Here is a 16,571-nt window from a genome sequence, read left to right as displayed (position 1 = left end):
TAATGAACAATAGTTAACATATAACAAGATGTTTATGTTTAAACTCTAATGTAAATTTAATTATTTTTTTAACAAACGTGAAAAAGTTAGGAGTCAAATCAAACTGAAAAAAAGTGTTCAAGATATATATTACAGTAAAACCTCTCTTAACCACCCCTCATTCAACAAAATATGTCCCTAAACCAAGATTAAAAAAATATAGTTCTTAACTTGACATCATAAGAGATATTATGTTAGCACTGTATTTTCATTGTATTTCACAGTAATTCATTGTATTAATTGACTTTGTGAAACAATAACCTCTATAATTTTTAACTACAATTTATTAAACCTAGTTTTTAAACTGTACTCAGTTAATACATTTTTCTATGAAGCAACTCTAATAGATTTTATATACATTACATACAGAGCCCGATTTCAGCAATTGGGACATTTGCCCAAGGTCAAAGGACATTTGCCGTGATTTCAAATGCACCAAAATTTAAACATATATTCATTCACTAATCTTAGACCTTAATTGTGGCTGCCCCATAATTTCTGCTCTGCTCAGGGCCTCTCATATCAGTCGGGGACCTGAATACATATAGAGGAAGTAGCCTAAATTAGACCACTTTGCACATTTTGCTAAATTACTGTAACACTATTCGTCAAAATCACCAAACTGAGTAGGATGTTAGGTGCTATATTTATGGTATTAAACTTTATATCTCATTTCATATTTGAACGATATTGTGAAAACCAAAAAAAGTAAAATTGGTCCAACTTAGGAAACTAGTTTTCTAATTTGGACTTCCAGTTTCTCAAGTTGGACTAGTTGTTGAAAAAAGTTTAAAATCAATATCTTTAAACTTTGCTGTAACAAAAATACATTATTTTCACAAAGTTCATGAATGGAAAATATTTAAGGGGAAAAAATAAGTTCTTCTAGTTCCGAACTAGAAGAACGATCGTGATCAATGTGTGATTGCCTTTTTATTTTTCCTCACATTAATGTTCCTGTTATTTTTAAAAATCAGCTTCTTACATTTACTTGTTTTGCTGCAGTTGTTCTTTGTATGGAGTGCTTGTTAGACCCATAGCATCTTGTTAGTTTTTGTGGCTTTGAAAACGCCTGAGGTAGCGGGAAAACTGTTTGAAGCGATTCCACAGAAGTTTCCTGGGTTTCTGCTTTTATTCTGTTATACAATTTTGGTATTCACACCCCATTCTCCACTGGTGGCTGAGCCAATCTGGTGCTTCTCGTTTGTGCCCATTATCCTCTGGGATTCCTTTTTGGACTGTGGTGTAGCTACTCTCATCAACGTTAAATCTTGTGAATCATTTAGTATGTGTTTGTTCACTAATTTTTGTAAAATGTCAAAGAATTGTGCCACCCTTTCTTCATTGAAACATCTCATTCGCATAAGAATATAATTATAATAATATGTATTAAAATCAGATGACTGCCTTGTTTAGATCCCTAAATTGGACCGATCCAAATAGGGCAACATTGACTGGTCTAATTTAAGAAACAGCCATTTCGCAAATAGCAGCTTATTACAAATGACCATAAAGATATATTTTAATTGCTTATTACTAAAAATACAATCATACAGTAAATAACAAAACAGCATTTTCCTCTGAATCAAGTTTTTTAAGCCTTAAGAAAATGTGATAAAAAATAGTAACAAACAGCTGTAAAACAATGTGCAATCATACGAAGACAAAATGCAACTGGAAATAATGTGCATAAAATGCCCAAAATTTTATGCACAAAAATGTGCTCCAGTTGCCCTGCCCTCTGGTATCAAGTAAAAGCACTAATCAATTCCTATGTCTGAGAACAAGAGGTGGTCTGAATTATGCTATTTTCCTCTACATCAGCAGTTCTCAACCTTTTTTGACTCGTGGTGCCCTTTTAAGTAAAAAAAATTCTATGGTGGAGCCCCGTAGGGCAATTTTTTAATTATTCATCGAAGTTACTGATTCATTTTTACTATTTAAAAATATTTATATATTCTTTAATTTTACTGTTTTATTTTTCTCGAGCATCCACGGAGTCCCTGGAGGGTGCACAAGGAGCCCCAAGGGCTCTGCGGAGCACCAGTTGAGAACCTCCCTACATAATTAATTCAGCACTTGGATTGAATTGCTTGTTTAGGATTTTCTCTAAATAAGTTGAGTCTCAGTCGAGCTAACAAGTGATTCAACAGCATTTAATAAAATATGGTAAAAAAGAAAGACTAATACATACTTTACTACTTGCTTCAGGACATGATTTCTTAGTACTAATTTTAGAACTTTCATTAGCTGATCTTTCCAACCGACCATGACTCAATTTCCGAACTGGATTAGATAACCACTTCCTATAATAAATGAATAAACTAAATTACCAATTGAACAATAATTTAATCAAAGAAACCTTTAAAAATAAATAAAAAAACAAGAATTACACAGGAAAAAATATATATAAAACCCAAGTTCAACTTGAACTTTGTATTACAGTTCGTCATTGTTGGCATGATCATGGCCCCCACATCCAGGAGCAGGGCTCCTCTAGGATGGGATCTTTTGTGGGGCTTCTTTCAGACTTCCACAGGTCCTTGATTGTATTGTGTTAAAAATTGTGTAACTTCTAGGCCGCAGGGCTAGAGCACTGTCAGCACTGCACTTGTGGGGGCCATGGGCATGACAATTGTTACTAAAGGAACAATAATATATAATACATTTAAGTAATTTAACATGGAATTAAATGGAACATATAAAATATAAATCTAGATAACTGAAACCTCAAGTGTACAAGTCTATTAAAAATCAAAATTATGTTTATAAATTATCTAGTAAATTAAATGAAATTCTTAAACTTGCAACATTTTTAATTGTCGTTCTTATCAAACACTAGTAACATTTTCGGACCAAATTCTAGTTTTCTAGTTAACCTCTTGCTTCAGCAACAACTCTAACAAGGTTTAGAAATAAAACAACTAAAGAAACAATAATATATAGCACCCAATGAATTGATTCAGAAACAAAAATTTTCTATGTTAAGATCAAGACGAGCACCCAAAAGTTCCAAACACTTCCTACACAACTGGCAGCCTATCCAAAAATATAATGTTTATAAATTATCCAGTAAATTAAATTCTTAAACTCAACATTTTTAATTGATGTTCTTATCATAGTAACATTTTCAGACCAACTTCTAGTTAACTTCTTGCTTTGGCAACAACTCCAACAAGGTTTACAAATGGAACAATTTAATCAAAGAAACTCCCCGAAAATACATAAAAATCACACATAAAAATCATGGGCAAAACAGGTAAAAAATATTAAAAACCCAAATTCAGCCTCAACTGTGAATTACAGTTCATCATTGTTGACATAACAATTACTGTGCTAAAGGAACAATAATATATGTAACAGCATTTAAATTAATATGGAATTAAACTGAAAATATATATCAAGAAACTGAAACCTTATGTATGTATAGGGATCCAGTGTTTACACACAAGCCTATCCAAAATAATATTCATGTTACAAATACCCGGCGAATTAAATAAATGAAATTCTTAAACTCACAACATTTTTAATCGGTGTTGTTCTTACCGGACACCAGTAACATTTTCGGACCAACTTCTAGTTAATCTCTTGCTTCGGCAACAGCTCCAACAAGATTTGTTCCAACTCAGGCTTTCCTCCATGGATCCCTATCAGCAAAAACACCGCCAACAGCTCCAACAAGATTTGTCACTACTCAGACCTTCCCCCATGGATCCCTATCAGAGAAACATCGCCAACTGAACGATTCGGCGATGATTTCTTGGCGAATGTCAGCTAACGAAATGAGCGGAGGTGCTACGAAAACCGCAGCCAAAAATGAAATTTTCACCCATAATACATTGATAGATATTTTCTTGAACTTCTTTTCTCTTCGGTATTCCTTGCGCATGCAGGGACCCGCAAAATGCACCCCCCCCCACACACACACACACTTCCGTATTTGGCTGGGACCCCTGGAGCTCCTGGAGCCCCCGCTCCAACTCGCCCTCTCGCTCCAGGATCTCTCTGCTCCGGGGGAATTTCTCTCGAATGTAGAATATCAATAACTTATTCCCTAGGAAGAGACATACTATTTCGGGAATCGTATCAGGCACCTTCTCGTTTTGTGATGTCACGTCGCGTATAATAATAATAAAAACTTTTTTATAGTTTTTTTCCTCTGGAGCACGTTTTGCTGGATGTAACCGTGTTTTCAAGGTTTATTCGAAGAAAGGAGTTTTAGAGGTGGTCTCTCGGTCTCAGAATTTTAAAGTTTAATTATGAATAAGAAACAGAATGAAAGCTACCAAGTCTACTTACGAAGACACTCACGCATACATTTACGAATAACATTCGGCATGAAGTGAGCGGCGTTGAACTTTAATATGCAAATGAAAAAGTCACAAATTTCGTTTTTTTAGAGACAACACGTGGAAATTTTTTTATCGGGGTTCCAGAAAAATGGGGTTTAACTTCCAATGCTCAATTTTCATGCACACAACGAAAAATCGAGTCAAAAACTCAAAATGTCTGTGCAAGGCCTTCTTAAGAGCACTGTGCCCCCACCCCATACCTGACTAGAAATGCCTATCTACTAATTCAGTGTTTCTCAAAGTATACGTCGCGGCTCTCCCGGGTGTGTTTTATGCCATGAAAGTTTCCTCTGTTTGAACGCAGAAACTTGCTTCCCATATACCGTATCTATATTTTTACAGTGCCATCTTAACGCATGGGCCTACCCGGGCACCTCAGGAGACGAGGGGCCTCACAAAAATGAGATTCGGCTGAAATTTTCTAGAATTTACGAGGTAGGGCCTCAGGAAAACCAATTGGCCCGGGAGCCCATGATGCTCTTAAGATGACCCTGTATTTTTAACACTTCATTATTATTTCGCCTCAGAAAGATGACTTTGCCCGAGGCCCATCGTGCTCTTGAGATGGCCCTGGCTATTACACAAAGTTCATCTTTCGCTGTTAGGCTATTTGACTGGGAACTACAGTACAGTGGAACCTCCCCTAACGGACACTTCCCGTTATAGGATAATCCTAATCCCCGGTCCCGTGGAATAGGGTTTCAATTTCACTCCCCGTTAGCGGACACTCTCGATAACGGACAGTAAATTAATGCAAACTCTATTTTTTTTCCAACCTTAATTTATTAATTTTTTGTTTACAAAACCGAGAATTTCTCTCACGTATTCAACTAATATTATGTTTCATCCCAAGCTCGTGTTGGTGAATAAGATAAATCGTCAATTAATTATACAGTATAATAACATAACTGTGTTCCAGAATGGTGAATTCGAATGATAATTATATATATATATATATATGGCTTTGTTTGGTGATACGTGTGAAGAAAGCCAACGTTATAAGAATGATAATTTTTTGCTATGAATGTGTTTTTACATTCTTCACACTTATTTTAATTTAATTTTTATTGCAAAATATATATGAGTAGTGCGCACGTATCATGTACGGGTAAAAATAATTAATTGGTTTAATGAAGAGAAGAAAAGTTATAAATATTTCCATATTTATCAAACGTTTAATTTTTATTTGGGAATTATGCATAATCGCCAATAAAAGTGATAAACGTAGTGAAATTTAACTAAACTTTTTTTCTTTATCGAGACGATTAGTCATTATGCATAATCACCGGTGTTGTCACAGTAGCATATACATTTTAATGTATAAGACCCAATCCCGACCGAAGCCAAGCGTCGTATAAATGTGAAGGTCGTATAAACAAGGTTCCACTGTATATTGTACCTCCCCGTTAGCGGACAAAATTTTTGGTCCCATGGGTGTCCGTTATCGAGAGGTTCTACTGTAGTTCAAAGCCCGACGTTCGGGAAAGAAAGATAATAAATGATCAGGTTAGAGGATTTTAATTCAAGGCTGTTGAGCAGAAAACGTGTGCAGACTGTACACGTGGAGCAAAATTATTTAATTTTTAAGATTAGAAATAGATTTTATTGCTTAACATATAGGGGGTCCTGGGCAGGGCCGTCTTAAAGCAAGGGCACACTCGGCAATGTCTGGGGGGTAAAGGGCTTCAAGTACATTGTGGGGTGGGGGGGGGGGGGTCGTCATAATGAGATTTTTGCACTATGGTTTTCAAGTGAGGACGGATGTTGGTAGTCGGTACTTCCACCTGGGCAGAGGTCCCAGGACATTGCTTTGCCCTAGAGGGGTACTGTTAAGACCAGCCTGGTCTTATTCCCTTGGCGTTTGATCAAGGGGTCATTGGGTTAATGATAATTAAAAATCGTAGTTTTAAATATGATTCGGACGATAAAATCCTTTTTTCTATGTCCCCGTCGATGTTTTACGCCATGAGAGTTTCCTCTGCTTAAACGCAAAAACTCGCTTCCCATATGCGTACTATATTTTTATACTCATTACTAGCTATAATACCCGGCGCTGCCCGGGTTTTCTTCAATGAGGCTTTTTTGGATCACGTGATATCTCCCTCTCTTTTTCTTGAGGGACATACAAACCGTATCCAAGTTAACCAATATGGCGACCTGCGTGATTCATGAAATAAACAAATCTAGATTTACACAGAAACGGAGAAATGAATATATATTTTTCTTTTTTTAAGGGGCGCTAGGTATTTCGATCCCCCCCCCCCCCCGAACTTCAAGTTATCCATCTGTCTGTTCCAGCTTCCAAAAATCCTTAGTTAAAGCTGTGGAATTTTTTCGATGCACTTTTCACGGGCTCATAACTAATTTTAAAATATCCTAACCCACATGAATTTATGCAAATAAATATCAAAAGAGACAATATGGAGACATTAATTTTCATACTTGAGAAGATATAAATGAAATCAATGATATTGCTCGAATATCCAACTCAAAAGTATAGGTTTTGGCTAATTACTTCATATTTAATCTCCTGGGCTTCGTATATCTCTAAGCGAACTGAATATTTCAAAAATCGAGAATTCAATACAATTTTAAAAATTATTGATGGGGCGGAAAATTCCACTAATTTCCGCATTTCTACAGTAAAATCGACAATTTTAGCACTGATTTCTATGAGGATCACCCTTTTCCTGACTTTCAAAGCGATGCTGATGATGATTATGACGTCTATTCAAAAAGCCTCATTACTGAGAGTATATTGAAAATGTGGCAAACCATTATAAAGGCATAAACTATTATACATATACTAACAGGATTAAAGAAGTGACAAACCGTTGTAAAGGCATATACACGTCTGAAACGCATTGCTAGGGAACCACGGTAACCAAAGTAAACGTTCGGAAAGTGATTGTTGAGGCCCAAAAACCATTGTTGCCGGACAGTTTTTTGCCCACTTGGGGCATTTGCCCTGGGCTGACGAAATTTTAAAGTAGCCTATCGTTCAAGTCGGGTCCCATTTGGTATATATGCAAAATTTGGCGACGATCGATCTAAAATTGTAGATTTGTATAGAGAACATACACACACACAGACAGACAGATAGAAAATCAATTTTATATACATAGATTATTTCGCTAAACTGAAATAAGAGGATTTTAACCCCTTAACAGTATAATTTATTTCAGAAAAATGCAACCCAAAAATGGAAATCTTTTTTCTTTGTTGTTGTGCATTATATCAATAAAAAAGATGAACGAACTCAATTCGGACTTAATGGAAAAGAAAACATATTTCTTTTGTCACAAACATAATCATCAAATCACAAACACAAACTCTGGCGTCACTGTCAAGGGGATAAAAAGGTGAGATATCTCGTCATTTCCGCTTAAAGGGCTAACGGGGGACTTCACGGTAATGAGATCTGGTGCAGTATAATATCGCGTCTGAGTGGCGTGGCGGTAGATGCTCGTCTACCATCTTCAGGTAGCCGTCAGGTCCCACGTTGGAACCGGTGGAAGAATGTAGGTGACAAGATATTTTCCCTAACGAGATCGAGGCGACCACTGATAGAAGGCGCAGGCATTCATTTCCAACCAAACTCGTTTACGGCAGTAAATTGCGTATAACATATATGGCCGAAGTTGGTGTGTGAAGTAGTACATTATATGATTTTTAAGAGCAAATATGTAAAATTGTAAGCCGTTACTTCTTCAACCAGGTGGGAGGCCCCTGAACATAACATTATCTGGGGGCCCCTGCAGGGCCGCAGCTAAGGGAGGGCGAGGGGGCTCTGGGTTTAGCCTTTTTAGTTCAAAATTACGGTGGGGGGAGGCGCCAAAATGGGTACTGGATAAGTTTTTACAGAGTAAGTTTTTGTTTCTAGTTTAGGCCTTGGGCCTATATATATGATGCTGTTGAAGTGGACCAGATTAGGAGAGAGAGAGAGAGAGCGAGATGATATAGACTTTCTTCACGCATTTTTTTTAGAATATGATTTCACAAACGTTTTCTCCCTGAATATCGAGTCAGACCGGGCAGGAAACAAATAGAGTGCAAGTTTTTCTCACATAAAGCAACTACATACAGGGCGATTCTAAATTCATGGGACAAACTTTAAGAGGTGATAAAAGATTCCTAAACAGGCATTTTTGGTCATAGAATGTGAGGTCTAATCGCAATAACAAAGGCGGTAAAGGGCATTTTTAGAGAGTTCACAATAGCACTTAACCAAAAGCAAATATCATATTTTTCTCACGGATTCACTGCAATAAGTGCAATCAACCATTCGAGGGTGCAGGGCAATGGTTTTTAGTCACCCGCGGCTCCTTTGTCCAATTCATAGCTTATCTGCGGCTCCCCAGATTATTTTAGTAGATATTTTCACTTATAAAAGAATCACTGCGAAGCGTAAATACGCACACAAATCAACATCTACAGCTCGTCGCGACGGCCTCAGAAAAAGGTTGTCGACTGCCCTAGGAGCCGTGACGCACATTTTGTGAAACAAACGTGTGACGTTTATGAACGTGTGAAGCAAAATGTGCGTAGGGTATTGTAGGGCTATCTTATGGTGCAAACTGTGTAACGCAAATTCTACCACAAGTCATTATACCACTTCATCATTTTTTGGCGCCGCATAACGAACCTCCAATCTAATCCGAAGGTACATGAGCACCCTCGAATTTGTGATAACATATATCGCAGCACAAATCTATCGGGAAAATATGATACAGTATTTGTGTGTTTTTGGTGAAATGCTGTTGAGCACTCTATAAAAACACCCTTTATCGCCTTTGCTAATCGCAATACTGCACAGTCCATGATCAAAAATGCTTGTTTAGGTGATTATATCACCTCTAAGGCCGGGATTACACTATAAAAGTTTGATAAATCTTTTACAAAACATGAAAAAAAATGACCAATAAGCCTATTGGTTACCTTCGCTCGATTGTGACCGATACGCTTATTGGTTGAATTTTTCAAGTTTTATAAAAGGACTTTTATCAAACTTTTAAAGTGTATTGCTGGCCTTAAAAGTTTGTCCCATGAATCACTCTGTTCAGCAATTCCGAATATGGACACAAAATGTTTGGATTTCAAAGCTCATGCGTCTCTTTCTCTGTTGACGCATAAAGTTTTGATAATGCAAAAGTTTATTTATTCATTTAATATACAAAAACCTGTGCACAATTCAAACAACTTCACAGGTGTACAATTCAAACAATCAATAAAATTGGAAAAAAACATCAGGGAATATGAGTAAAAAAGCAATAACATATTCACACACACGAACATCTGCGAAGAAAGAATGCATAAAAGATGACGCAATAAATAAGTTAAAAAAAAAAGTCCCAAACACAAAACAACAATAACATAAACATATATAGGTCTACAGAAATAAAATTCAATATATGAACGTGTATAAGTTATATAAGATATATAAAAATATATACAAAATATATGTATAATTTAAAAAAAATTAATAAATTAAAAATATTAAAAAATACATCATTCCAAATTAAAATAATCAATAGAGCTGATGAAGAAAAAGCAGCAATATCAGTAAAAACAATAAAAAAGATTACACACAAGAAACGCAAACAAAGGGGAAAAAATACATAAAATGACACCTATTAATAGGTTTAAAATAAAAACACAACACTATCATACAATTTATGTACAGGGTCTTTATAATTAAAGTTCCACTTTGAAATGGCCATAAAAAGGAAACTACTGGGCACACAAAACAGGTGATCCATCCCGGTTCGGACATGGATGTTTACTAACACTAACAAATTCCCTTGACGGATGATGCTGATCATCGAAAAAGTCCAGAAGTCATTTGACTTCTGGACTTTTTCGATGAATTTTATGTCTTTCTCTTTGTACCGACATCATATCTGCGTACCAGAATTGGACTATCTACTTCCAGAATTGGACGTATAAAAACGGTAAATGCGTGCATGAGCGTAGTAGTAGCACATTTTTTATAGGCCTTTCGTAGGACATAAGAAGCGCGTCTCGATTTACAAACTATATTCGAATAATGTAGGTCGAAATTTCCGGTATTGCAAATGGTGGTTCCCAAGTCGGTGTAGGAAGTGAACTTCTGGAGCTCGTCACCACCCATCGAGTAGGATGTTGAAGTGCTCCAGAAGAGCTCCTCAAGTTGAAAAACAATTTTTTTTTCTGATAATGATTCCAAAGTCGGGCGCGGTAGCCCACGTCGATAAGATACTCGAAAAAAGTACCAAAGGATGTTTAAAGGTATCGCGAGTTCTCGATACCCGGTTCGTCCTTGTCAGAAACTTTCCTGACACAGGGGTACATAAGAAACGGCGACGTATGACCACAGAAAAAAATTGCTACCGCAGGGGATCCCACACCGCGGAGTTAGCGCACCTACCTCTCAGTGAGTATAAGAAAAAAAAGGAAGGGCTGACTTTCGGAATCGGCAATAAATTGTAGGTCCCGATCTAATCAGCCCTCGCGTGCAGAAAATGAGAGTGGTGCGACAAAAATGGTCAACGATCAAATGATTCTAAAGTCAAAATAATCTTTAAGAAGGAATTGCCCTATATTGGCGTGCGAATTCCATATACAGGGTGACGAATATAAACACTTTTCCCTCAAACTCTATACCATAGTTTTCCAAACTTTTTGTGCCATCGCCCCCCGACCCATAGGATCCTATGTTATACTCATAGCTTCTGCCGCCAATCACGGACCATTCCATCGCCCACTTTGGAAAACACTGCTGTATACGAATTCTGATTGGTTGTTGTATTGACGCAACTAGATGCATGCACGTATTTTTGAGCGAAACTCTCTGAAGACCTGACTCGCTTGCTGCCTACACATTTTTGAGAAATAGATGGGCTAAATAAATAACTATAAGACCTTAAAAGACACGCTAATCCTACAAAGACTTCGATGAATTCATTCGAGCAAAGTTTGAAGCTTCAGAAAAAACAAAATACACAGATACGGGATTTCTTATACATCTCTCTCTCTCTCTCTCAAGTATTTGTTTAATGGTTAATGGACTAATAATAAATTCATCATCGCCTATGAAAGATTTCGTTCGGAACAAATTCTCTTCTCCCTCAACGTGTCCCTTTGATGATGATTTGAAATTTTAATGAGGCATCTACCATGTAATCTTAAAAAGAGCAAGGCTGCAACTCTTGTATTACAATATTTAACATATTCAGAAGCGAAATAGCTTTCTTCTTAAATCATCTGCAGCATATGAGAGTCAAGCGATTATTAATTCTTTGAAACGACGAGGAAAATAATAATGAAACACTGATATATTTCTATCACGCGAATTGAAATATGCAAATTTTATGACGCATGGACGTATGTAACGAACTGATAAAAATCTTCAAAAAAATTTATTTTTACGCTAAATACTGTGTCGACATTAGTTGAATGCACCTTGTTTCTAGCTTCTAACGATTTCGTTTTTAGTGTTGCAGATATGATGCAAATTTTCCGAATAAATATTCTGTATAATTTCTGAATTTCAAGTAAAGGTACTTGCTGTAGATGGCACGGATGGGACTGATTTTATGATAATTTCCTTCAGTGTAAACTCACGATTTCGTAGACAGTAAAAGCTTAGTCAGTAGCGTAACGTATCACAAGATAGATTGGATGTTGTTTTTCATCTGCTATCATGCAACTTGAGTTCCGAGCCGTTGTTCGCTTAAGGGTGTGTGGCAGGTGCTGTTTTCGGGGAGGGGCACTAACGGAAATAACAATTTCTTTTATAAATTCTGGATTTTTGTCAATTATATTGGAGATCGGCATTTTCATCTAGGAAGAACTAATTCTGCTCATCCAGAATGAAATAAATCTGTTCATCTTAGAAGAAATAATTCTGGAAAATTCTGCATATTTTTTCATCTAGAAAGAAATAATTCTGGAATTACAGTCGAATCCCGTTTTAACGAATACCGTTATAGCGAAAATCTCGTTTTAACGAACAGTTTTGTAATCCTCCTTTTAAGTTTATATAAGAGCAATGCAAAAACCTGGAATTCCTTTATAACAAAATTTCGTTATAACGAAGTGATTTCTCCGGTCTCTTGGAGTTCGTTATAACGGGATTCGACTGTATATCTTTCACTTACTCTGAATTTTCCCATGGGTGCAGAAAGTATTTCTTTAATTTATTCCGAATTTCGTGTGGGTGCTGGAATAATTACTTTCATTTATTCTGAATTTTCATTGGGTGCTAAAATTATTTCATTTATTCTGAATTTTCCCATGGATGTAGAGAAATTATTTCTTTCATTTATTCTGAATTTTCCCATGGATGTAGAGAAATTATTTCTTTCATTTATTCTGAATTTTCACTGGTGCTGCCGCTGTGGTGGTCGAGTGGTCATAGTAACGGACTCGCGTCGCGAGGTCCCAGGTTCGAACATCACCTCCTAGAGATAGAAGGCCTCCGCAATCAGCCTGTTACGTCAGTAAGTAGTCTATTTTCCCTCAGAATATTCAGGGAAAAAAATTCCCTGCTCGTGCTAGTATCAATGCTGCAAGTCTATTTGGTTCAGTGGTTAGCACACTAGCCTGGAGAACGAAAGACTTTATCAGTATCAATGTTGTGAGGAAAAGAAATGATCGAGCTCAGAATTGGCGATTTCTATGCTCCACATCCAATCACTATGCGGTTTTTGTGAGGCAATCAGGAAGATTCGACGCCAAAATAAGAAGAAACGAAGTACGATGTTGTGTGGCAAACTTGCTTGGTAGTCTGAATGACGTTTATGGCAAACACTGCAGAGGCCTTCTATCTCTAGGAGGTGATGGTTCGAACCCCACCGTTACCACAGTGGTGATCGGCTGAAGTTGGTTTTCTGTGGACAGTTCTCAGACAATTTCTTTAATTAGGTCCTAATTTCATTTGGTTTTGGAATTTATTTTCTCCGTCAATTTAAAGTTTTCTTCAGTTCGAAATAATTTTCTTTAATTTTTTTTTGCTAATTTACACACATATTGAATTGTGTCTATATTTTTCATCATTCCAGTGCATTTTGTAATGATGTATGAATTTTTGAATGTCGATTTCCCTTTCCCACATCGAGAGATGGTAAGACGTATTCCATTGAAACTTGGTATATACGATATATGGTCCATGGGAAAAAAGAAAATTAAGTTCACCTGGTGGTCGAAGTTGAACTATATATATATATATATATATATATATATATATATATGATATATTTTATTTCATAAATCTCTCTCCCATGGTCTCATTAAGATATTCTAACAATTTGGCTGCATTCGGATAAAACTGCTCAGAGTATTATCACCCTGTATATATACAAAATGATTCCGTGTAATACAAATGATGCAGAAAAACGAAGTACAGATATATTTGATTAGCACCCTATGTAATAAAACTTTGGGAAAATGTTCACACATCGAAGGGTACGTCAAACACCGTAATAGATTGTGTGTTACTAGCTGCTGTTATATTTATACAGACGTGTACTAAACACGACGCGTCGAAAGACAGTAATATTCTCTAGCGTTTTATATGCAGACTGTATATTAATTATGGAATTTATGGTTTTTGCCGTACCTCGAAACATATACAGTAATAGAATAATCAACCTAATCTTAACATAATAATAACATAATCATTTTCGCGGTACCTCTTTCGTAGATATTGCAACGCAATGTAAGGAATACCACTGTGGGACTTTTGCTAGTCAGAGGTTTCGTAAGTGACGCTGTGATTATTGTGCATTTGCTAATGTCGTTCTCCGTTGTTCTCAAGTGCGAGTCTGATTCTTTCTGATCTCCTGAGGAGAGAATCTCTCTTCCTCTTTATCTTCTTCACTCTCTGAGTCAGGGAGGCTTCTAATTAGAGTTTCGTAACCTTTGATGAACCTGACCAGTCCCGACAGTCGCCGAATCGCACCAGCCTTTTGAGTTATTTGCTGCTTCTCAGTCGAGGCCCCAATAAAGTGGAAGGACTCCGTCAGTAGGCATTCTGTTGCAAAGTGCATCGGTGTGCCTTTCGTGCCAAATGCACATTTACCGCTGCTTATCTGGTCAGATCTCTTGAGATAAGTGGGAAATTGTCCGTGTTGCGTGAAGAATAGTACTAGTTCTCTTGGCCACCCCCGGTCTCTCTCTTCGACTGCAGGAAGGATATCGATATCTTTCTTCCACACCTGTCTCCTCGGTCCCATTCTGTTTAACAGCACTGTAGCATCTGCTTTCGGAGCTTGTTCTTTAGCCTCATACTCCAACCAACCATACGCTGAAGGGCGGCAGTCCCGTGATAACTTGCAAAGCGTTGAGGCCCCTCTGTGCTGAGTTAACTTTCCTCTTTAGTTCCCTGTTTCGGATTTTTGTACCAAATTTCTGCAATACATGCTATAATTCTGGCGGCCACTGCGTACAGCGGTTCCAGGTGGTAGACGAGCATCTTACCACTACGCCACTCGGGCGCCTTTAGTAAGGTGACTGGTCAGTAAGAGTCCAGGAGATTTGGATCTCGATTTTTTTTTCTGGAACATTTGGACATTTCCTTTCTTGAAGTGCCTTGGGAAAGTGTTGAGCTTTAGACACTCGTTGTAAAGGTACGTAACAGTTTATGGAAAGCCTTGTTCATTGTTTTAAGCATTATGTTGTTTATTGCATCCAGACCAGGTGCCTTTCTGTTTTTCAGTAAAGTTGCTTCATTGTTGTTTCAATTTCAGTTTTGGTTATTTCTTTTTCGTCATTCATGACCCTTGTTCCGCCATCAGAATATGATAGTAGTCTATCATCATCCTCGTCAAGTGTCGAGTAGAGTCTCTCAAGTTAGTCTTTCACTGCCTGTGATAGGCTTTTGTGTCTGCCAGTTTGTGACAGCAGGATTTGTGAAGGCTTTGCTCTTTGATTTAAATATATTGTTCGAAACGCTCTCTTTCTTCATCTATATCGTTACACCATCTCACCTGGTTTGTTGGTTTGCTCCCGATTCTGGTCTTCAATGTTACATCCAGTGGCGGATTGAAGTCGGTCGAGGCCCCAGGCGCAAAAGAAAATATTCGGCCTCTTAAATTAGAAAAAAGTATGAAATTTGGGTTTTTTGGGGCCCTTTCGAAGTCGGGGCGCTCGGTGCACCCGCCGTTAAATCCGCCGCAGGCTACACCCGCTGCTGTTTCCTTTGTGGCTTCTATGATGTTGTCAGTTGCTGCTTCATCAATCGCTTCTCTATCTTCACATACATACAGTTGTGTTAGCAGTTGTGGGATCTTTTTCCTAAAATTTTTTCACGAAGTTGTTGAGTCGCCGTTGTGTAGTTCGATATCCGTCCTGCCCCTTCGATTGAGGTTTACCATTTATCGCAATATGTATGTATGCGTGATCTCGAAGTCTCCCCCCCCCCCTCCCACTTTCTATGTGGTTGATCTCACGAATTCGGGTGAGTGTCGCATATGGCCGTTTGTGATGTGCCATACCAGACACGAGGAGTCAAAACAATGAAAATTATAACAAAGCATTGATTAGCTGAACATTAGCGATCTCAAGACATCCTTTCCGGAGATGCTCATTGTACACAGTGATATATATATATATATATATATATATATTATCCGTTTTCTCATTAGCTTTCTTTTCACAGCACGTCATTACCCATTTTGCTCTTCGTTGTCATGCAGAATGGTCGGTTTTTATGCACATCGATTAAGAGAACTTGGCCCAAGTAGTTTCGAGTCAATTTCCAATATTAGCAACCCTTCCCCTATGACTACATTGACCACACAGCCCATAAATTTACCAAACTTTTATTTTTTTCAACAAACTTTTATTCACATTTTGCCGTCCCGAAATTTTAATAAAAATGTGTCTGATTTTTTGGAGAAAGCTTACTTGAAACTCGTTATCTTAACTTGTTATCATACCCATCCCATGCCAAAGTTGAAATCGACTTTCTAGACCAGGTGTTCCAACGTAAAATTTCTCGCGGAACCCTTGATAGTTGTATAAGGCTGCTCCGCGCGAAACACTTGATGATAATGAGGCTGGTCCATGGAACTCAAACCAATTTTGAATATTTATCCAAAAAAAGTGTCACTACTGCCGCCTCAAAAGCATCATAGTCCCAGGGCAAAATGAAAGAGAGCTTAGGCACCACCTCTTAATTTACACATTTATTGCCATTAA

At 37.4% G+C, this 16,571-nt stretch overlaps 1 protein-coding gene across 5 annotated transcripts in view; it reads right to left on the bottom strand.

Annotated features, from left to right (window-relative positions):
- The window catches only part of LOC149072402 (kalirin-like), a 171,728-nt gene that overhangs the window by 52,109 nt on the left and 103,048 nt on the right, over positions 1–16,571 (bottom strand). For 3 of the 5 annotated variants that reach the window (XM_089247111.1, XM_089247112.1, XM_089247116.1), the window contains one exon: positions 2,234–2,345. In XM_089247111.1, coding sequence (XP_089103237.1) covers positions 2,234–2,345 — 112 coding nt within the window. Of the gene's footprint in view, positions 1–2,233; positions 2,346–3,558; positions 3,705–16,571 lie in introns of those variants that run through there. The other 2 variants (XM_089247113.1, XM_089247115.1) reach the window with 2 other exon arrangements.

This window comes from Pholcus phalangioides, unplaced genomic scaffold, assembly GCF_987345545.1.
Source record: "Pholcus phalangioides strain wild (caught in Gottingen) unplaced genomic scaffold, Ppha-v1.0 ptg000017l_1, whole genome shotgun sequence".
Lineage (NCBI taxonomy): Eukaryota > Metazoa > Arthropoda > Arachnida > Araneae > Pholcidae > Pholcus > Pholcus phalangioides.
Note: the sequence above shows the minus strand (reverse complement) of the source record. Positions and strands in the feature narration are given on the sequence as shown.